The sequence below is a fragment of the Falco biarmicus genome, chromosome 10 (assembly GCF_023638135.1).
Source record: "Falco biarmicus isolate bFalBia1 chromosome 10, bFalBia1.pri, whole genome shotgun sequence".
Taxonomy (NCBI): domain Eukaryota; kingdom Metazoa; phylum Chordata; class Aves; order Falconiformes; family Falconidae; genus Falco; species Falco biarmicus.
In genome coordinates, this window is record NC_079297.1 from 3280024 (window position 1) to 3302146 (window position 22123).

A 22123-nucleotide genomic window follows, 5' to 3' on the forward strand; every position below is an offset into this window, starting at 1 on the left:
GTCTTTTCCTTGTTTCCCCCCAGTCTTCCCAGGAGGAAGGGATGGAGACCTTACTGGGGTGCCCAGATGTTGGTTGGCCTGCTGAGGTCAGGGTGGTTGGCTGATGAGCTCAGGTGTGGGTATGTTGAGGGGAAGGCAGGAATCAACCTCACACCTATTTTTCTTCTCTTTCTGTACCAGAAAGCATCATCAGTTGAGGACGCAGAAAGCTGTTGTACCTGTCATGCTCATTTTTCTTCCCTTTGCGCAGTCTCAGTCTCTGTAACCTCCTGCTGGGAAACAGCATTTAATCAGTGGAAGCCCGCACTGCTAATAAACTCTGCCTCCTGCTCTCCACAGGGTCAAGAGACATGGGCACGGGGCCTCCAACAAGTATGGACATCTTCTGCTCGATGTCATGTCTTTACTGACAGCAACAATTTCTTGCAATTAGGCTCCTGCAGCAGTTAGTTAATCTGGGGGCAGCAGCTGATTGTCTCTATAACGTCGCTGCTCAACTTGAGCTTCACGTTCAAACCCCAGTGTTTCACCATTGCTTCCTTTCCTCTTTGCTCTTCTCTTGATGGAGGTGTATAAAGCAGAGACAACTGTTATTAATAATCTAAATCAACTTTTGCTTTTTGATACATCACCTTGAGCAAGATGAATACAGTGAACAAAATGAGATCTGTAACACTCAATAAGGAAAGAGCAAAGCCAGGCATAAAAGTCAACTTTTCTGTAAAATTGTGATAGCAGAAAATGCAGTTCCTGGACGTTGCAGGTCACTGCTGGGTCAAAAGTATCTGCTTACCTGGACTAAGGACTGAGAGCTCAGCTGAGGGATCACCAGGAGAGTTTGTTTTATTCTGGCCGCTTGTACATCACAAGTGCTTCAGAAAGGTTCCTGGCCCTGACTGTTTGCAGCACTCTAACAGTAATGATGGGTATTGAAGCACCAGTGGGAGATGTGGTATTAAAAAATATTGTTCAGACCTTGATTTCCATGTGAACTTTCAAAATGTAATTAATGGTTCAAGCAGGCTGAAATAGAAATACAGCATTTGCACAGTGAAATCTCAGACAACACTATTTTCTTTGTATGGGCTCAAGAATAGTTCTAATAGAATCATAGAATCATTCAGGTTGGAAAAGACCTTTAAGATCATCAGGTCCAACTGTTACCCCAGCACTGCCAAGCCCACTGCTGACCCATGTCCCCAGGCACTGCTGGGGGGATGGGGGCTCCACCACCTCCCTGGGCAGCCTGTGCCAGTGCTTGGCCACCCTTTTGGTGAAGAAGTTTTTCCTCAGATCCAGTCTAAGCCTCTCCTGGAGCGACTGGAGGCTGTTTCCTCTGGTCCTGTCGCTTGTTACCTGGGAGCAGAGACCGACCCCCCTGCCCACAGCCCCTTTCAGGTGGTTGTAGGGAGCGATCAGCTCCCCCCTGAGCCCCCCCAGCCGCCCCCATCAGCCTTGTGCCCCAGCCCCCGCCCGTCCCTGGACACGCTCAGCCCCTCCTTGTCCCTCCCGGAGCAAGGGGCCCGATCCTGCACACAGAATAGACTGGTGGCAGCTGTTTCGGTGCTCATGACTCTTAAGAGTTTCCTTTAGGTTTTCCAAAGTCTCAGAAAACAAAAAAATTTACTTTGGTTTATGCAGGTTATATCGATGTCTTTTCATATATGATCTCTCCAGTATTCAAACTGGGCCAGTCTGCTTCTGTCTTGCTTTGGTACTTATTTTTGTACAGCTGAAGCAGAGATACATATTAGCAGTTTTTCTTACACTAGCCAAGTGCAAGGTGTAAAAATGTTCGGGTTTTTTCTTGCATTATTTGGAAGCTCTGATTCCAAGAATACAGAAATACTTTGTCCAGTTTCAAATATATTCACTACCATAAGAGGACTGTAGGTCACTTATAAACAATTTTAGTTTTCTTGTTTCTTTTTGGGGAAAATAAGTCATTATGACATTATGAAAAATGGGTGGTGTTAGATAGTAGAGTCCCAGGGATAGGACATACAGACCTATTGAGATTGTGTACTTACAAAGCTAAAATGAGGAAGGAATTAAATGGAGAAGGTAGTAGGACCACTGTCCTTTAAAAACACCAGTACAAAATCTCACCTTTGAAAATGAGTTTCAATATTTTATGCTGCAGAGGAAATCGATGTGGCAACAGGAAAGCATTTCCAAAATTACGTAGTCTCGGGTTTCAGTAAAAAGAGATTGAAGCTGAAAGAAGGGAGCCAGAGAGAATAAAATGCTTTCCAGGTCCAGCTTCTATTTGTTGATTTAATTCCACTTTGGTTTCTTCCTCTCTGAACCTAAAGTTTAAATAGTTTTTACTTATTTATTTCCCCTTTGCTCAATAAGCTGGTGCTCAATAAGCTGGAATCAAGTCTCTACAGCTGCAGTTGGAGACTTCTCAGGTTTATGAATAATTATGAAACCCGCACCCCTTCCTGCTGCCACGGCGAGCTGTGCAGCACTGGCATCTCATCTCAGTTTTACACCGGACTGAAAAATCTCAATGTTTTAGGACTAGCAGCCTGAGAACCGATAGTTCATGGGAGAATGTGGTACGTTCTATAATTGTGTAGTTGGGTCTGGACTGTGTTTGTATTTTAACTTCTTGCTTGTAAGTCAAAGTTAATAGGCTGGAAACTCCATTGAAAAGATTGTGTTGCAAACCCAAAGGAGGGGCCTCCAGGTGTGCCTCAGAGCATTTACAGTAAAATTTTGAGTAGGATTGGAGACTGGTTGATACAAAGCAGCTTCCAGGACTTACAGTTTTGGGTAAGAAAGGAAAGGTTAAAAGGCAAACAAGATGAAAAGCAAGTTAAAAACTGCAGGTAATCTGCCGTAGTCCGGGTTTTGGACGTATGGCTTGGTGAGATGATGCTGAATCAGAGTTGTTCATCGCCCGCTGATAAAGTCAGTGCATCTGACGTCAGTAAACCAAGCACTCTATAATTGCCCATTCATTCCATAACATGACTGACTTAAAGAAAATAACTGTAATTTAAAAAAAAATAATAATAGTGTTAACATGGAGGTTAATTGCCGTGTTCATCTGCATTGTTGTCTTGGCATGAAATGTTTTTGCCAGGTCTCAGCCACATTCTGGGCTGGGGTCTGGAGTTGATCATTTGGTGTAGTGTGGAGGCTTCAGGACAAGCCTCTGCACGTGGTTTTGTTTTTTCTTTCATTTCAGTGCAACTTGGAATGAGGCTTGTGCTTACCTTTACCATTGCAGATGCTGAAAGATTTCTCAGAACTATTTTTTTGTTCACCTGATTTATCTATACAGTTCATCTACAGAAATGTTCTTTTCATGGGTTTATAGTAACTGAATTATTATCACCTAATGTTAAGTATATGTGTGTATATTTATACATGCAAACTCTGTAATTTCTAAATTACAATTTTTTTGACACCCACAGTACTAAAGAATCTTATTTAAGAGGTATTTTCTGGATGCTAAGGGACTGACGTGACTTATATGGAATCTTAAACCAGTTGTTAGCTTTAGACCCCTGGTCCTTTAATATCCATCCTATTTCAGTCGTGGCTCTGTGTGTGTATCTATATAAAGATTCAGAATAGTGTTCATTTCAGAAATAGCTATTTTCCCATTGCCCGTCACTAGGGATTTTTTAGAAGTAATACAGAATATCCTGGTGGTTATAGTGTATTTTCTGCTTATGCATTAGCAGATTGAAGTCAGAATGGCTGATTCGTGCTTTACCTTCTAGAATTACTACAAAGCTATTTCTCCACTTTAATTATCTTCCAAAAAAAGCATAACTAGTATTTGGGAATCCTTGTGACTTATTTTTTTTTTTGTTCCCATGAAAATGTTCTGTTCCTTTCAGACGCTGAAATCGTGAGAGAACATGAGAAGTGGGCGAAACACTAAATTGTGCTATAAATCAAGAAACTTTATGTGAAATTATGTATTTTCTAATTACCTTGCTTACATATATATTGAGCAAAAAAGCAAATGAGATACACTAGTTGAAGAAATGTCAGATAAACAAACTGTGACATGTAGTATTATTACCATCTGACATATCTCAAACGCTGACTTTACTCACTCATCCTTCATTTTTTATATCTGCATATCTAGCAGTGCATGCATTTATATTTTATATAAAGGGCAGTGTGTAGTCAGAGCATTTGAGTTATGCTGTTAAAAATAAATTAAGGAACAGCAGGTGAAAATGATTCCTACACATGAATATTCAAACTGTACCTCAGTCAGATACTGTAAAAAGAATAATGCAGAGCAGTGAAACTTTGGTGGGGCCAAGGCATCCGTATGATCTGAAATAAAAGTTTTACTGGCACAAGGTTGAGATGAGTCGGAAGACTTACTCGAGGAGTGGCATGATCTGCTTGTATCCCCCGCTGCCAAAACATTCAAGAGTTTAAAAAACCCAAGGGGGCAGTATCACTGGGATGTTGAAAGTCTGACAGTCAGGCTCTTTGTCTTGATTCTTACACCCTTGTGCTTTATCTCTGAGCAGAATGGGTGTGGGGTTGGCAGGAGGGTGCAGGGGCTGTGTAGCTAAATGCAAAGCTGAGAAACTTGAGTTCACGCCTTCTCTGGCAGCCCTTTCCTGGGTATTTGCATCACTTGGGGCTGGACTCGCCAAGATACTTGGGTACTTTCAAGGAGACCAGCAGCTGCCTTTTTTTTTATTATTTGGTAAGTGGGACTTTCACACCACTTCCCTGCTGAAATGAATCATGCTGCCGTTGTTGGAATCAGTGAGGTTTCACAGGAGTCAGGAGCACGACCACTGGTCAGGGCTCCGTGACAAGGAATTTTCGGGGAAATCTCAGGAGCCAGAACGCATTTGTGGATCTGATGTTCGTTTCCCTCCTGTTTATACATGGTAATGGCAAAAACATTCAGCACGGTGATGTACTTGGATGCTCTAACAACATGAAAGGAAACATATTAAGGAAACACATTAATGGATCACTGACTTCTTTTAGTGTCAAATTATATTGTATTTATTTATTTGTTTGCTTCACAGATCCTGTCCATGGCCCGCAAAATGTGGAAGTTGTTGATATTCGCTCCCGGCAGCTCACGCTGCAGTGGGAGCCCTTTGGTTACGCGGTCACCCGCTGTCACAGCTACAATCTCACGGTCCAGTACCAGTATGTGTTTAACCAGCAAAAATTTGAGGCAGAGGAGCTCATCCAGACATCTTCCCACTACACCCTGCGAGGTCTGCGGCCCTTCATGACCATCAATCTGAGGCTGGCCCTCTCTAACCCGGAGGGCAAGATGGAAAGTGAGGAGCTGGTTGTGCAGACCGAGGAAGATGGTAAGTCACGTTGGGTTTCCTCGCTGGCTTGTTTTTTGGGAGAAGAATAATACTTTCAAGTTGTAAATAGCAACATAACTCCCTGTCCCATCAGACTTATAAATGGCTTCGCTGGACAGTGTGTGTGTTATGCAAGCAAAACTTGTAGGTGTAAATATTTTCCATTTCACAGCCGCATTCTTGAAAGGGCGAGGGTCCCTGAAGTGCTTCAAATGACAAACGCCAGCCTGAGCGGTTACCAAGCACGGGCAGGTTTAATTCTATAGAGTCACATTCTGAGTTGCCCAGCACCCATGGAGCAGCTTCCTTTGTCATACGGGCAAATGTAATCCTGGCATTTGTTGATTTTTTTTTTTTTCTTTTTTTTTTTGTGCTATCTCATGACTATCTCAAAAGGAAGCATCATGTCTTCTTTCCAAAACGTAGCTTTTCTTAATACTGACCTGGATGTAGCACTTTGTATGTGTCTCAGAAGCTAAATTCATTTGGTGTTAACTCTTCTGTTCTTGGTACCAAAGACCCGGGTTTTTCAGCTTTAAAGCATTATTATCCCACCTGGGCTATTTCAGACCAAGGACTGACATAGCCGACAAGCCTCTGTTCTGTCTAATGTCTTAAAAAAGGAACGTTCCTCCCCTGCTGGGGCTGTAAGGAGCTGCTGTCCGAAGTTTCGCTCAGCTGAGAGTGGCTCTTGCAGCCCAGTATTTCACACACGGGGACATGAGGGGGTGGCAGATCTTTCAGAAAAATGAGCAGGGTTTTTATCAGACTTGGGAATGCGGTTAGTTAGTTATCATCCACAGCATTAAAATTTTGCTTGAGTCAGTGGATTTTTTTAGCTGGCCTTGTAGGCATAATGAAATATAAATCTTACATTGTTACTTTACTAAGGAAATCAATCTTTCGTATCGATGAAGGTGTTCAGCCCAGTAGCATCTTCATGCCAAGGTGCAATCTGGCTGTTTAGGTGGATGGAGATTTGCTGTTGTGTGGGCGGAGAAGGACAAATTAAATTCCCTGCTGCTGCTGTTCTGTACTGGAATAAGGACGTACCAAAATTAGCTTCATGTTTTCATGGATGCTGGTTTTATTTATCACTTGGTGGTTATGTTAGGGTATTCTTATTTGAACCAAAGGCTGGAATGGTAATGCCTTGAAGGATTTTTTTTTTTATTTAGTTGTTATTTTATTTCTGGCTTTTTAATGTTCAGCTTTGAACTTGCTGTCTGGTGGCCTTTTGGTACCTTCTCATGTGTGTGCAGCTGCAGCTGGGGGTAGCTTCTAACACAGGGGGGTTTAGCTTCTGTTTGTTTGTTTTTTTCCGGTAGTTCCTGGACCCGTTCCCTTGGAATCCATCCAGGGAGGACCTTTTGAAGAGAAGATCTATGTTCAGTGGAAGCCTCCGAATGAGACAAATGGCATCATTACACTCTATGAGGTGAGGAGAACAGATTGCTGTCAAGGAATACATGCCATAGGGCCCTCTTCATACGTGTTTAAGCCAATCCTGAGCTCTGAAACATTTCAGCAGGTGCTAAAAGAAGCCTGATTAAAATAGATAAGAAGCTTCAAGACAGTCTGCTGCTAACACTGAAAAAGTTTTCCAGTTCAAAAAAGAAAAAAAAGATTTCTTTACCAATATTTGTGGCAAAATGAGAGCCATACATTCCCCCATGCCTCAGGTGTTCAATTCCTACCCTTTTTTCTTCTCCAGTGTCTCCAAGGTCTGTGTCCTTTCTGGTGTTTTTTTTCCTGAAGTAAATTTCTGTTGTGTTTTATACCTAAATACTGCAACTAATTTCTATCTGCCTTTGCAGTAGTCATAACACTTCCTGGCAATCTCAGCAAAATATAGCCATTAAGTCTTGTCTTACAGCATTCTTATCGAATCTTTCAACGATACATCTATCCAGCCCAAGCACTTCCCCTGCCACCAAGCAAAATATACATCAGGTTATAGGATAATCACTGACCATCCTATGCTGGATGAAAAAAAAAAATAAATGTGATTTTAGAGTGTATCAGAGGAGTTATTTCTTGTTAAGGTAAGGAAGCATTACTGTTACTTGCTTCTGGTGAGACTACCATAATGTCATGTACACCTAAATATGTGGAAAAGGAATATAATAGGACTGCTTTAAAGGATCACGTGAAATGAGAGACCATCCTATGAGACAAGGTAAAGGCACTTTTATTAAATAGTAGGAAGTAGTGCACCACTGCTGGCAGGGCATATTTCAGTGTATAAGTTCAGCATTTACCACAGTAAGATTAGAAAAAGTGAAAAATAATTTTGCATTTATGGTGATGTAAAAATCCTCCCTGTGGACTTGTGTAGCATTTTCCAATACAGAGGGGCAAGAACCACTTTTTTGCTTTCTCTTTTGTGCTGGGTGAATGTACAAACATACTTTGTAAAAAGGTTTGAGTGTAAGAAGCAGCTCTGCCATCACCAGTGAGGTTCTGCTCCTTTCCTCTTCCCATCCACCTTATCAGTTTGGAACAGCATGTCTTGTAACATGTCACTCCTCGATCTCCTTGCTAACACTGGCTGTCTCTATCACAGTCATGGTCAAATGGAAAAAAATCAAGCGGGTTTAGCGTCAATGAGTTCTTACACTACAGCATGAGGAAGAGATAGCAACTTTCTCCTGGGCTTAAATGTAGCTGCCCTTTTAAGTCATCTCTCCAGCTGGCTCACAAAGGGTAGACTGAATTTTATACGGTAAGACTAAATAAATGAATAGAAGTTCCTCTTGCTAATTTTGTGTCATTTCAGCCATGAGGTAATCCCCAACTAAGCAAGGAGTCATTTTTGGTTGGTCACTATTAAGACATTTGTGGAAATCTGTGCAGGTTACATGCCACTCTCTATAGTAGAATAGAACTAACCCTTGCAATTTCATGTTTTTTGAAGGGTGTACTACAGGCTATCCTGTGTCCATGTAAGGAATTATGCAATAAAGCTGTCTGTATTTTTAAAGAATTAATCTGAATATAATCAGTTGTAAATTCATTGTTTTTTCTGGCAACGCAGGTGACCTATAATAGAACACATTTAAAATCATCCAAGTCAAATGATGCAAAAATAACTCCTTTTAATTTTTAAAGAGGCAGTTTCCTACTAAAATATTGCCTTGGGCTCAGCTCATTGAAAGGACTTCAGCAATCTGAGTAGCTTTTCTGGCTGAGCAGCTGCATAGAGATACTTTAATGCCTCCAGGGTAGTGATGCATCATGACAGTGTCTTTGCCCCTCAAGTCATATCATTGCTCAAGTCTCAGTAGGGGCACAAATGATTTTTTCTTTTCTGATAATGATTCTATGCATATTTGGCAGCTGAAGCCAAAGAGAAGTCAAGGTGAATTCAAACTCTTCCGCCTTTTCCTTCTCCCTCTCATCTCCAAGGGATGAAAATCCAAGTGTTAAAAATACCAGGAGAACCAGAGTGCCCAAAGGGTGTCATGAATAGAAATGTTTTCCTTTCCTCTCCCTTCTTACATGTAAAAATTCATACAGAACATTCCCATTCTCCATAAGACCCTGAGATGAGTTCATTAGCTGGAGATAAAAATAAAGATGAGCTGTTCCATATAACCGGGAGAGCTGGCCACAGCATCCTCAGGGGAGCTGTCAGGCTCTTCAGTCTGTACCACAAGCCAATATAAGTGCCCATTTCAAGCCATGGGAGATCCTGGTTTCAAAATCACTTAGTAAATGAAGTACAGGTTTTTGCACAGAAACGTCTCATCCTGCTACCTACAACTGAAGTTTAATCTTCGTAAAAAATACTGAGAATCTTCCAGTATTGTCCAGCTGATTGCATCTTCTGTATTGCTTGTTTAATCCCTAGCCTACTACAGATACTTAAACTTGCACCTTTGTCTCTACTGGTGTTATTTTAAGATTTTGTGCCATGTGTCCAGGACCAAAGTAATTCCTCAGTAGCAATGACCTCCTAAGTGTTGCTTTAGACAGGGTTCAGGCATTTTGCGGTATCAGCAGAGCTTTACACTGCTTTGACAGAGGTCAGCTGGCCTATTGGTTAAAGGGGGTGGGGGGGAGGGGAAGGCTAGTGGTTCGCCTCCGATAGGTTTTCAGTTCTTTCCTGTGGCCTACAATACCGATCGAGGTAGAAGCAGAAGGCTTTGATGACAACAGAAGAAAAAAAGGTCAAACTATGAACTTGTGCAGCAGTAGTCTAATGAGGTGTGTGTCGGGAGCACGGTTCCTGAAGCCCATTCCCAGCCGTGCTGCTCTGCCACTGGGAGAAGCTGGGAGGCTCAGTGATGCGCTAGCAAAGTTGCAGCTATCAAGAAACTGCAAATGTGTTGCGGTCGTTAGGGAGAAACAAACCCAAAAGCCTACCAACATTTATTGAAGAAAGATTCCCTGCAAAGTACAGTTCGAGAAATATGACTTTATGAATTTGAGCTAGTGGTGTCAGGTTCTACGTTACACCTGGAAGCGTGTAGCTGGCTAGATTCACATGTAGGTCTTGTGCAAGTGATGGTCTCTCAAACTCCCTTGGGCATAAACCTTCCTACTGAATCAAAAACCCTCTTTCTCTATAATAGTTCCCTCCTTACCATCACCATCAAGATCTGACTTGTATCTGGATACTGTATTTTCTCTCTAGTTCAGTTAAAAAAAAATAAAATAAATGTAAGATTCTAAAATGCTTCCAAATAATCACGCTGTCTATTCTACTTACATCCCATTTGCTTTTCCTAGGGACAGATTTTCTTCTCAGATCCCTAACCATTTTTGCAGTTCCCTGCCAGGCAGACTTCCATATCACACAAAGTGCCATTGCAGTTTGCATGCGCGCTGCTTACATGCCAACTGGGCTGAAATTCAGCAGCACAACCTTCAGCAAGTCATTTGGCAGCCGGAATCACTAATTTCATAATGACTGAATGCTTCTAAAGAGCCTAAACAAAATGGAAGGACCTTAATGAACCTTTTTGACTTCTGCAAGTCTATTCTGATTGATATTTATCCTTCAAAATGCTATTGTAGCCTTTTAATAAAGGTGCCCATAGCCTCGCATTTAAAACTGGTTTAAAAAAACCCCCTGTGTTCAGCTGGAGGATTAATTGTTTCACTGGGTACAGCCACAGCTGGATTTTTAAACAAAGGAACCTTCCAGATCCCCAAATCAGTATGTAATTGCAGTCTGTTTCTAGGGAGCAGCAACCTCTTGTTCAAGGGAACTTGGAAAGCTCCGGGAATTGCAAGTCAGTTAATCAGTATGCTGAAAAGATGGGGGTATGAGCTGTGTAGAAAGCAAGCAATGGAACGGTTCATGCCGGGGGTGTTAGGGGAGCACAGCAAAGCAGTTAATAACGTCAGCAGGTGTCAGTTGATCTGTCCAGCAACGACAGCCGTTGGGAGATGCCAAGGCTGCTGTTGCAAGGATGCAGCACAATGGAGAGAAAGCTCAAGAGCTCTAGTAGTCATGTCCCCAGGTAGCTTCAAGGTGTGTAGGCACTTACATGAGACAAGTAGATCAATCTGTGTTCAGAAACACAGCTAAACAGCGATAATGGATTTTGCTGGTGCACTGGTTTGAGTGGAAGGCTCTACAGAGATGTTTTTGCATGTGACACTCATGAAAGAGGTGTTATTACAGCTGTCTCTCACAGCAAGCTGTGAGTGGCAGAATCTAATAATATTGTAATAAGTCCTGTCCCCCCTTCAGTCTCCTGGCAGACTGAAAGCACCAAAACTTGTTGATATTTTTTTTTTTCCACTAGTCCTGAAAAGCTGCTATGCTTTAAAATCCCTAATAATCAAATGCTACTTATTGTGCTTATACTGTGTGGGAGTTCAGCTTCAAAGCCTTTGTGTACAAAGACATGCAACAAAGATTAGGTGGGGTTTTTTTTAAATATTTTAAATATTTTTTTTTTTTATCCTGAGTGTGTACCACCATCAAACAGCAGAAAGACCTATGCTGTCATTGCACTGCAGGAACAAGCAACCTAATTTAAGGTATGGACCAGCTTTGGCACTTAAATTCTTCTGCTTTTAGGTGACATGAGGTTGTCTCCAGTGTCTGTTCTATAATCCACATTGAAGTGTTTCGGATACAAGTGTGGACCCAGATATTTTGTGCAAAATTGCATTTTGAAAATGTAAATGAGCAAAACTTATTTATATCTCATTTCCCTGTTTGTTTGGGGAGCTTGAAGCTTATGGGGGCACACTCAATAAATGATGTTGCCTTTCACCTTTGTAAATATATTTTTCATGTGTAACCTATTTTTCAGAATTCTTAGATTTTAGAATATTTTACCTTTAAAAGGGAAAGAAGGGAAAAAAAAAAACCAAACCCACAACCCCCAGACACTTAGCATTCCTGTCTAAAATATTTGTCACATTACTTGGGGGAAGGCTTGTTATAAGGTATTGCGATCCTAGAAATACGGAAAGGGTGGCTACAGTATATTCGGCTCCTTGGCTGGAAAAATGACTCTCAGCCTGCTGAAGTCCTTTCAGTGAGCCATGCCTGAAGGCAGTGTTTAAACAGCAAGCTGTCTTTTTCAACGTTGTAAGGTGTAGTCTTGTAATCACTTATGTCCTCGTCTTTACAACTATTAAATCCCATGTGGGTTGCACATGAGTCTTGGGAAAAATAAGGATGCATTTGCACCTTCTGACTAGCTAGTTTTCTCAGTCACTGTTTCTTGAAATGCCTCTGTTTAGATGCCAGGAATAATAATGTAAGGGACTTTCATACACAATCCCAGCTCTTTAATGGGGTGCTTGGAGCCTAGTTCCTCTAATCCCAGTGGATTTGAGTTTAAATTGCACTTCAGAGTTTACAGATCCTCTTAGTTGCCATGTAAAATTGCAGTCTGCACTTCATCATCTCTCCAGTTGCCAATATGCCATTTCTTCTCGATCACTTCAGTCACTTTTTCTCTGCAGGTGAGGTCATTACACGGGAACTGCCTCTTAGAGGATCATGCATAAGGTCAATATTTGTGGGATGCACTGCCTGCATTTACAGTAGGGTGGAAATAAATTTCTTCCACCTTTGACCCCTGAAAGCGCATACTTATTATATAACACAAAGTCTGATTATCTGGTGTGATAGCTACAGCCACTGCATGGATATGCATGCATTTCTATTCTTAGCTCATTTTTAAGCTACTTGGGAAACCTGACATTTTTAGGATAAAATCTTCCCTGCTAATAGGTGTAGCAAAAATAAAGTTTCATGGAAAATCTGAAAGGCTTGGGAAGTCAACTTGGTTTAGTCATTTGTTTATTTAAAGGCTTTTTTTTTTTTTTTTTTTTTTTTTTTGTCTAAGAGTGAAAAATGGCTCCCACAAGAAGGAAAGCAACAACCATGAAATCTTGCAACCAATTTATATAAAGCTCTACAGTCGAAATAGTAGAAAGATGACAATTCTCGGAAATTGCCTTCAGTGAGAAGTGGCTTTGAATGTTCCCGTGAAAATCAATCATGTTACAGCTTCTCAGTTGTATTCTGTGGATGCATGATACTCCTGGGACGCGGCTTTCTCACTTAAGCTCACTAAGTGTGCACTGAAGGAAGTCCATGCTACAACGCAGCTGGCTGCTGCATTTAGCTGAACATTAAGAGAGCATTAAGGAGACACTGTTAAGTGCTCAAAACCCAGGAAATGATCAATTATGGATTGTATATCCAGTGGTAGCTTTATCACTCATCTGTAAGGGCATTTGACAATGCAGTCTTCACACAGTTGCAGATTATTCTCCGTTCATCTGCAGCACTAATGTTGTTTTCCTTTGACACTGGATTTATACAGTGTCTTCTACTGCAGTACATTGTTTGTCCAGAGTCCATGAAAGTCAATTACACAGAATGTTTTGCTGCATCTGGGCGATGTTGAATTCGAATTCTTTAATAACCTCAACTAGCAACGAAACTGTATGGCCATGTGTAATCTGTTCCAAGTTTGAAACTTTGTCAGCCCTAAGGTGGCTACGTCATCCTTTCAGTTACATGTAAGGAAAGCTGTGCATATATACCCAGCTAAATTAGTTCAATAGTTAACGGCTCTTAGTACAGATTTGCACTGGAAGAGGGCTGGGCTGGCTGAACAAGAATTATTTCTTATATGGTTGCTGACTGTAGTATTTACTGAGCACTTGATGGACAGGTTGGTTAGACGCTGCCAATGGTCTGGGCCCCACTCGGTAAGGATTCAGGCCAGAATGCAGAAAATGAATGGTGCTGATTGTGCTGATTTATTATCTTTTCTTGGCAATTAAGAAGAGCTATAAATCCGAATATTGCTCCCATTCTTAGCAGGTTGGGATGCCGTGTCAGCCACAGACCCTGTTATTCAGTTTCTAGCAAAAGCAGAGCTTAGTGAGACAGCTTTCCAGTGACATTTGGGGAGCACAAGGTCACAAGAAATATTTTTTTTTTTTCAATCAGCAGAATCTCACATAAAGCCCCTTTTCCCCTTCCATGCTTTTTAGTAAAGTAATATGGCTTATAAGCTCCCCGTCAGCCCTAGAATGTGCTTGAGACACCCACGTGCCATAGACAGGGCATCCAGGGTGTCTTCTCTGATGCTGCAAGTGAAGCCTGCTTTACCTGCGTGCAATAACACAGAAGATATAAAGCTGCTGTTCTGGTGAAACAGGGTGGCTTTCCTTCCCCTATGGCGTTTGGAAACATGAAATGCTGTGGCAGGACTGCGGTGGGTTGGAGCTGGGTTGCTTTAAGGCTGTTGTGGGGAGATAAGAGGAATTAGGCTGTGCTCTGCCTGGGGTGTCCGAGGGCTGGGGCTGCTGGCCCTTGGTGCTTCTTGCAGGGAAGGAGGGTGGCAGCAGGGGATGCCCAGATGCAGGCTGCCTGCTCCTCGGGTGCTAAACCCCCTGGGGAAGAGCCTGCTGCATCTTTGTTGTGGCTGTTTCTCTCCATCCTGTCCCAGTTAAACACTACCTTAAACTTAGGAAATGTTTAAATGACTCCCTAATTGGGGATACTTTTCTGAATAAACACCTTAAATAGCTTTTGAACAAACTTCTTCAAATTATACAGAATTCTTAATTGTGCGCTACTCACTGTTACTTGCAAAATATACTTAGTTTGGAAGCATTTGTTAATGATGCTCTTCCAAATCCTATGGTTTTCAGTAACATCTTGATGAGAAAAATGAGACGACTTCTGAGAAACTCAGATGTCAGGGTTTTTTTAAATGTGTGACAACCTCCAGGTAAGTAGCGTACTGGTGTTATAAATAGTATGAATCAACTGTTTAAAAAAATTGCTTGATCAAGCTTTCCAGAAATAAAAGCATAATGCGGTCCCTTGAGCACAACAATTTCTTTGATTACCTTTTTATTGTTCTTTTGAAGCCAATAGACTTGCAGCCATATAAATCCCATGCAAATAAGAAGATATTTGGCTACAACAAAACTTTTTTTAAAAAACAAACAAACAAAAGAAAGAAACAAAATTATTTCAGTGATTGTTTTGCACTCTTTTGAGACCAAACTAAGTGATAAGAACTGGGGAAAAACACCCAAACCCAAGCCAACTTACTCTTTCTTATAATGCTTATAATGAAGTTCAAATTTAAAAAATCCTTTTGTAGATACTTGAACATCTTGTCTTTCTGCCTTCCAATGCTTTATTTTCTTTTCTAGAATATATACAATTTTATTCTATTCTTCTTTCAGACATGCTGTTGCCCTGTATTGCTTATCCAGGAAAAGAGTTGATTCTTAGTCCCGTTTCTTCCATCTAATATTTTCAAGTGCCAGTATACCTGGGCAGTTATGGTAATACCTGTAAAGCTCTATAACAGTTCCATATTCAGATCTTACAATATCTTGCTTGCCAAAATGTAGTAGTTAACTAACTTGAAAGCAAACTACAGATACGTGTTTGTACTTCCTTCCTAGGTGGTTGGGTTTTTTTCCCCGTGTCATCTTAGGGATTGCTTAATTTAGGAAATAGATAGGAGATAGGATTGAGAAATTCAGAAGTGGTGGCTTTGTCCTGTTAATTGGTGCAACTGAGGGACTGTGTAAAAGAGGAAAAGCCTGTTAAAATGATCTCATCGCCTTTAAAAGGAGGAGATGCCAATATTATGGTTCCTTTCGGGAAATTAATCTTACTGCTGTCCTTTGTGCGTGTGTAGTAGACCCGGTCTTTAACTGCCATCCTGCCATCCAGTGAGTGGGATGGGTTTGGGTTTGCTGTGCCCTCCTCTCACCACCGGCCTCTGCCGCCTTGCCTCCCTTGTTGCTTCTCCTTCTGCCCTCCCTGCTTGTTATTTATTTTTTTCTGATTTCTGTTCTCCCCGCTGTCCAGGTAGCGCTGCTGACAGCAGGGGTGGGACAGCTTTCGGAAGGCTGCTGGCAGCTGCCAGGCTCCAGCCCAGGAGAGCACGTCCTCTGCCTTTTGCTTCTAATTCAACTGCTTTTGTCTGAAATTGTGAGAATCGACTGAGGGTGAGGCAGACACTTGGAAAAGAAGAACAAATGGACAGTTTCAGCGTTAAGTGACTAAAAATATATGGTCTTACAATTAACAGCTACAATAATAACCAGGATGGTACTTTATCCTTAAATGTGGCAAAACCATTTTATACGTAGATGGGTCTTGCTTCTGTGACTTTATGCTGTGTAGGGAACAGGAGCCGTACGCGATATTGTTAGTGCTCCGTTGTGTTGGCCCGGGGTTTTGTTCACTGCTCACAGCTCTCGCTACCCCCAGTGTAGCATGGCAAGCCAGCTATGAGGTATATTAAGCAGCGCTTTCAGCATCAAGAACTAACTGAGGAACAAGTATGGAGATTGAATAACCGCCTCAGTGCTGTGGTCCTATCAAAGCAATTTCTATAGTTGTCATTTTCTGCTATTAAACTGAACAATGAGGCTCTCCTATAAAATCATATGAAATAACAGCTCATTAAAAACTCTCCTTAATATATAGCATGCTAATTAATGTCAGTGGGGTGCAAGCTTGAATGGCAGAATAGACTATAATGTTTAGAAAGTAGGTAAAATAAAAGAAGATATTTTATCATTAATGACCTTTTAGTAAACCTAATGAAATCCTTAATGGCTTGAATACATTACTGAGGCGCTCCCAATTGCTTTGTTACCTACTCCATTCTTCCTCCCTTTCTCATAGACATTAAACTTGGTTTTATTTATAGAAAACAAAAAGCAATAAAGTCCCAAGGAAAAATGAATGGGAAGGAGTCATCTGGGGAAGGAGAGCAGATGAGGCTTCCCAGCCCTGCTATGCCTGTTCCTGGCCAAGAGAAAAGCTGGGTGTAGGCTCATGTTATATCCCATCTTGTCTATGTGTTGTCTGTGTTTGCATTCGGGTTTAATTGGCTCCATGTTTCTGTGACTGTCAGTAAACAGGCTAGGGAGCAAACAGGCCACTTTTATTCATGGAGTCTCCCGAGGTTAATATTCATATTCATTCCTAGAGCTGTGCTATGGCTTTTTATACTGGAACCAGCCATGCTGTGCTTGTGCTGTGACTAAATTAAAGGACTTTATTCTTCAGGGCTTTTAGTCTTTTGCATGTTGCCAGCCTTAAATATAACTTGCAAAAAAGCTGTTTAACTCCCCCCTAACCTTCTCCCGAAAGAAGAGAAGCACGGAAAAATGAAAGGCCTTTGCTTCCTCCCATTTCCTAGGTAAAATTTAGTGGGCTGTGGAGGGATGCAAGTGGCAATAACTGACTGGCTTAAACTGAGTTTCAAGATGGAAAATGTGCCCAGTCATCTGGTCATAAAATATATTCTTTAGTTCTGAAGTCCAACACTGGAGGATTGTTCACTAACCTGTTCACTAACTCGTTCCTGTTCATTAGAAGATAACTTTCTTCAAATTATTCCTTTTGTGTAACTCTTGGTGCAATTAACTTTATTCTTGTACCCCAAATGTCTGAAACTACCTGATAAGATTGAAACTAATGTCCATCCCAGCCGCAATCCGAAGTCACCTGCAGTAGTAATTGTTCCTAAGAAGCACAGGCGGCTGGCGAGTCTTAGAAAAAAGAGCCCATGGCTTGCTGTGTAATCATGTTTCAATCAGCTTTATACAGCCATGAAATTGATTGTCCCCCTGACGTACCGTACACTTCAGAGCAGATACTGTGCCAGGCAAGTTAAATCCTTATTTGGCTCCAAGCACACAAAAGAGGACAGCTTTCTTGCTTCCCCTCCCATTCTCCCAAACCAAGGAGGAAGGGAGCACAAATCACCTTGAAATCAGAATTTGAGAGCGTAGCAGCATCAGCCAGCCCTGTTCTGTTTTCCTAATCATCCAGTGAAAAGCGTGGTGATTTAGGAGAAAGTTGCCCAGGCTGTTGGCTGCATACAAGGGAGCTTGGATGAATGACAAACCCAGTGGTGGTGCTGACCAGGTAATCAAAGAGCTATCGGACTTGTAAAAGTCTGACAGAACGGAGAGCTGAGCGAGCGTCTCATTAATGTAGTGTCCTCTTCGACATTGGAGTCAGCTTCTTTCTTCTTCAGGAGCTCAAAAAAAGTAGATGCTGTGAGGACACAGTCTTGAGGCAATGAAGAATATTCCTCATCATATATCTGCACAGAAGGTCTGGCCCTGTCTTCATAGAATTCAATTCCCGTTTTAAACTCCCTCATTTCAGGAATATTTTGGTCTTTCAACATAAGTGAACACCGTTCAAAATAAATCCAGAATCAACCCACCAGTGAACATCCTGGGAGCTCCTTCTTAACCCAGGTCTTGTCTCTGGCAGATCTAATATCTCCAACATCTTTGTATTTTGTGTTGAAATGTTCCCAGTTCAGGGTCACTCCGCAGTCTGAAACACTTCTGCTGAAAGTGCTTCATTAGTCCTTGAGCTTTCATGGGCTGACTCTAAAGTTCACAAGAAGGAATCAAGAAAAGCAAGGCTGTTCTGTCATCCTTAAAATGTTCATACAAGGCCCGTATCTTGGATGGAAACTTCTAAGGAGGACATAAACTAGAAAATATGTAACAAAAACCGAAACCGAAACAAAAAATCCTGCAGAAAGAGCAAAAGATGCTTCTATCCAGATTTATTTTGTCTTTTAGGATAAACAATCTTTCTCTAAGGCTCACTTTGGTGACTTTTCCAGAGTCAGAAATGTGGTCTGCCAAACTGCAGGGCAAGTTCAGGCTTTTCCTCCCTTCCCCGAGCTCCGGTGCAGGACCACTCCCAGCTGTGTGTCATGTTCCAGCCTGCACCCCACAGCGCTTCCCACAGCAGTGGAGCAATGTGATGCAGGGTTTTTTTTTTGTTCTTTTGGTTTTGGTTGGTTTTTTTGTTTTGTTTTGTTTTTTTCTTTTGCACAGACCACAACGGGGCTTGTGGCTGCAGAATAATTATTAGTTTGTTTATTGGAAAAGAGATATATGAGCACAAGTCATGCACAGAACTCCTGCGTTATTACTGTCTAGGACATTTTTCCTTTTAGTGCTTGATAAAGTTCCTTTTGCCAGTGAACCAAAAGGTTTTCCTGAGCTGTTTGACTTTCTCTGTGACAGTGTTGAACTTGTATTAACTTTAGAGGAAAACAAAATAATGTGTACACAGCATTATTGACTTGGTGTTCTCTTATTTAGGACACAGACAAATTAAAAATTCTTCAGGTTATCCAGACAAAAGTTACCTCCTCACCTACCGATGACGCTTATACTAAGGCTGAACTTTGTGAACTCTTCCATGCTGCCGCTGAGCAAACAGCGCTGCTTTGTAGATGTAACTCAATCCTTTTCCTGGGTACTGTAATCTTTTTCTCTCCTTACGTTTTATAAAATCTGTCTTGTACTATTCCAGAAACATTCTCTCCTCTTTCCAAACTTCTCTGTACAGTAGACCAGATTTCCAGCTAAATAAAACCCAGGCTCCTGCTTTCAGAGGAGTGCCAGCAAAAGACAAGGCTGTTGCTCAGCTGCCACTGAGGTTCGAACAACCTTGGCTTGGGCAGGAGTAATGAGACACAGCCCTGGGCTATAAATTACTTTGACTTGGGAAGGAGGGGAATTCATTCTGCTTTGCCTGAGGCAAAGGTCTGCTGTGCTGTCAGCTGAGTTTCTTAGACTCGCAGTTTCCTCTGTCATGGTAATAAGCACCAAGAAAGCTGCTTATGAAAGAGTTTTGAGGAAATCCCTTGTTACCTGCTACTAGTTTAACTTGTGTAATCTCAGCAGCAGCAGATGGACATCTATTTTCTAGCTGCTTTACTGACAGGTTTAAAGAAATATGGTGGACACCAAGGACCTTTGGAACAGCCTGGCTGGACCGTGAGAAATTCCCTGCAGCTGCAGTGGCTTGTTAATAGCTGTAATGTGAAGAAATGGTATTGATGAGCTGCAGCTCAGTCTGCTGCATGGAGATCTCAGTGTTTTCCTTTGCTACTCTGAGCTCCACAGTGGCATGAGAAGAAAATTATGTCAGGGTGTTTGACGTTTCTAGTAGGGGAAGCATGGTAGCAATGGCTCTTTTTTTCCCAAACAAATCTGAGATAAAGAGGAAGCCCTAGTGAAGCTTTCATGCCTGGGAAGAACCAAGATGTGCAGTTTACCCACTGTTTTTTCATGTCATTACGTAATTGTTTTAGCAGCTTTACTCCTAAAGGGCTCCACGCACATCTCAGTGACCAACTTATTTGCTGGGATTTAACACCGTGCTGTCTAAACAGAGTATCTGTGAACATAATCCTTAATGATATGCTGGGGGCACACACTGCTTGTGGAAGTCTTGCCTGTGATTAAACAATTAAGAAAAAGATAAATCCAACAGTGGCTCCTCTGTTTTGGTAGGTGATTTGAAACATGCTGAAGCTGAGCAGGCATCTGTACTTGTTTGCAGTTCCACATAGGATTTTCAGTGTTGTCTCAAATCAGATAATAATGGAAATAAAATCCTCTGCCAATTGTTGCTGTGCACAGCAGGTCCTTTAAGAATGACAGCATCTGTTGGTTTTTGGGTTGGTGTGGTTTTTTTGGTTTTTTTTTTTTTCTTTTTTTTGGTGGTTTGTGTGTTGTGGTTTTTTTGTTTTGTTTTGTTTTTGGTTTTTGGTTTTTTGCGGGGGTTGGGGGGAGTCAGGGGGGAAGCCTCCTCCTTGCATGAATAATAATATTTTGATGGTACAGACCAGGACAGCAATGTTTTTACACTCTTGCCAAACAGGCTGTGTGTCAGTCTCTATGTAGGTGGTTAGGGGAATGTGTTTTCTGTTTGCTGATCTATCTGTGGTGTAGGGCTGTTTGCAGGTAGAGTCCTGGATTAGATTGGCTGAATTGCCATCTGGTCAGGAGGTTCTCAGAGTTTTCACCAGCCTGTTACAGGGCTTTTCTGAATTTGCTATGTCAGCGTAGGTGAGAAAATCGACAGAAACTCTTAACCGATAAAGTGTTATTGTTGTACTATATTGATCTCATTCGACCCGATTGCTGCACGTCTTTACAGCAAAATGCAGACATGTTGTCCCAGAGCGCTCAAGCGTTTGCATCACGTGCAATGAGCACCTCTTACCTCTATCCTTAAATAAGCAGAGTGAAATAAAATAATTGTAAAAAAAGTTGACAGCTTTGAATTAATTTTCATGCTTTATATTAACTGTTGGAAGAGAAAGGTGGCATTTCAGAAGATGGAGATGCATTTTATTTTTCATTTAGTTACCATCAGAGAATGTAGGAGCAACTGCTTCTGGGACTTCATACTGAAAAAGGACAAGCATTAATTTATGGGAAGAATGCTTTTCTCTGCATCCTCTTCTCACCTAAAGGGATGCAGGATTTGGGCAGTGCACTCTGTGACATGGATAGTATAGCTTTCAGCAACGTGTCAATCTCTAAATTCCCTGTTTATAAATATTTCTGCATATAAACTACTGATCATAAATATTGCCAGCAGCTAAACGCACTGCAATCTGGTACAACCCATTCAGCCTTCTCCGCCCCTCAGAGAGCCGTTATTTTGTTGAAGGAGGTAACAGATGAGGTTACAGAGCTCTTCTCTGGGGTGGCAGTTGTTTTCTCTACTTCTTGCCATTGCAAGCAGATACGTCCCTGGATTTAAATGAAGAGGAAGACATGTTGCCTTCTGTTCAACAGCTTTTCCTTTTCACACTAGAGTCTCTAGAGAGAAATGTGCTTCAGTGGATGGGACTATTGTTAGGTATCATTGCAGTCTTCTGCTCTTAAATGAAGTTTAATGTTACTGCTGATAACATGCTGCATGAAGGAGCCAATGTTACATTTGAGGAAAGGACAAGAGGTGACCACCCAAGTGCTGGTGGGTTACTGCTGCCTTTTAAAAATTTGGAAACTCAGCTGATGGCTAGATACAGTTTTGTAGCTCAAGAACTGGAATCTCTTTGCAAGCGTCTCTGTAAAAGTCTATTTAAATCTGACTTGAGTCTGACTTCTAGAGAGATTTCTGGGGTCATCACTCTCATTCAGAACAGCTACACTGTAAGAACAGTCTCGGCTATCGAGCTTCTGGGTGCATCTGCATCAGAATTCTAAATAATTATGGTGAAGATAGTCTTACCTAATAACAGCAGAGTTGGAGTTTGATTATTGGTTTTTGCTTGGCTCTTAACCAAGCCTGTCTTTTCTTACCTTGTTTCCTGGGTTATAGCTGTGGCCCCTGGCCAGCACCATTCCTTGGGAATGTTACTGTTTCTTTAGCCTCCTTTGGGTGTTACAGACACTGCAAAGGGAGAACCTGCATGGAGGGCCTTATCGTATAGCTAAATGCCTCTAACACAAGTGTTTCTAGCAGCTGTGTTCTCAGT

General features: G+C 41.6%; 1 protein-coding gene across 2 annotated transcripts in view; it reads left to right on the forward strand.

The window, feature by feature from the left end:
- PTPRT (protein tyrosine phosphatase receptor type T) overlaps positions 1-22123 on the forward strand; it is a 453474-nt gene that overhangs the window by 294329 nt on the left and 137022 nt on the right. For both annotated transcript variants that reach the window (XM_056354779.1, XM_056354780.1), the window contains exons 8-9: positions 5031-5327; positions 6656-6765. In XM_056354779.1, coding sequence (XP_056210754.1) covers positions 5031-5327; positions 6656-6765 — 407 coding nt within the window. The remainder of the gene's footprint in view (positions 1-5030; positions 5328-6655; positions 6766-22123) is intronic.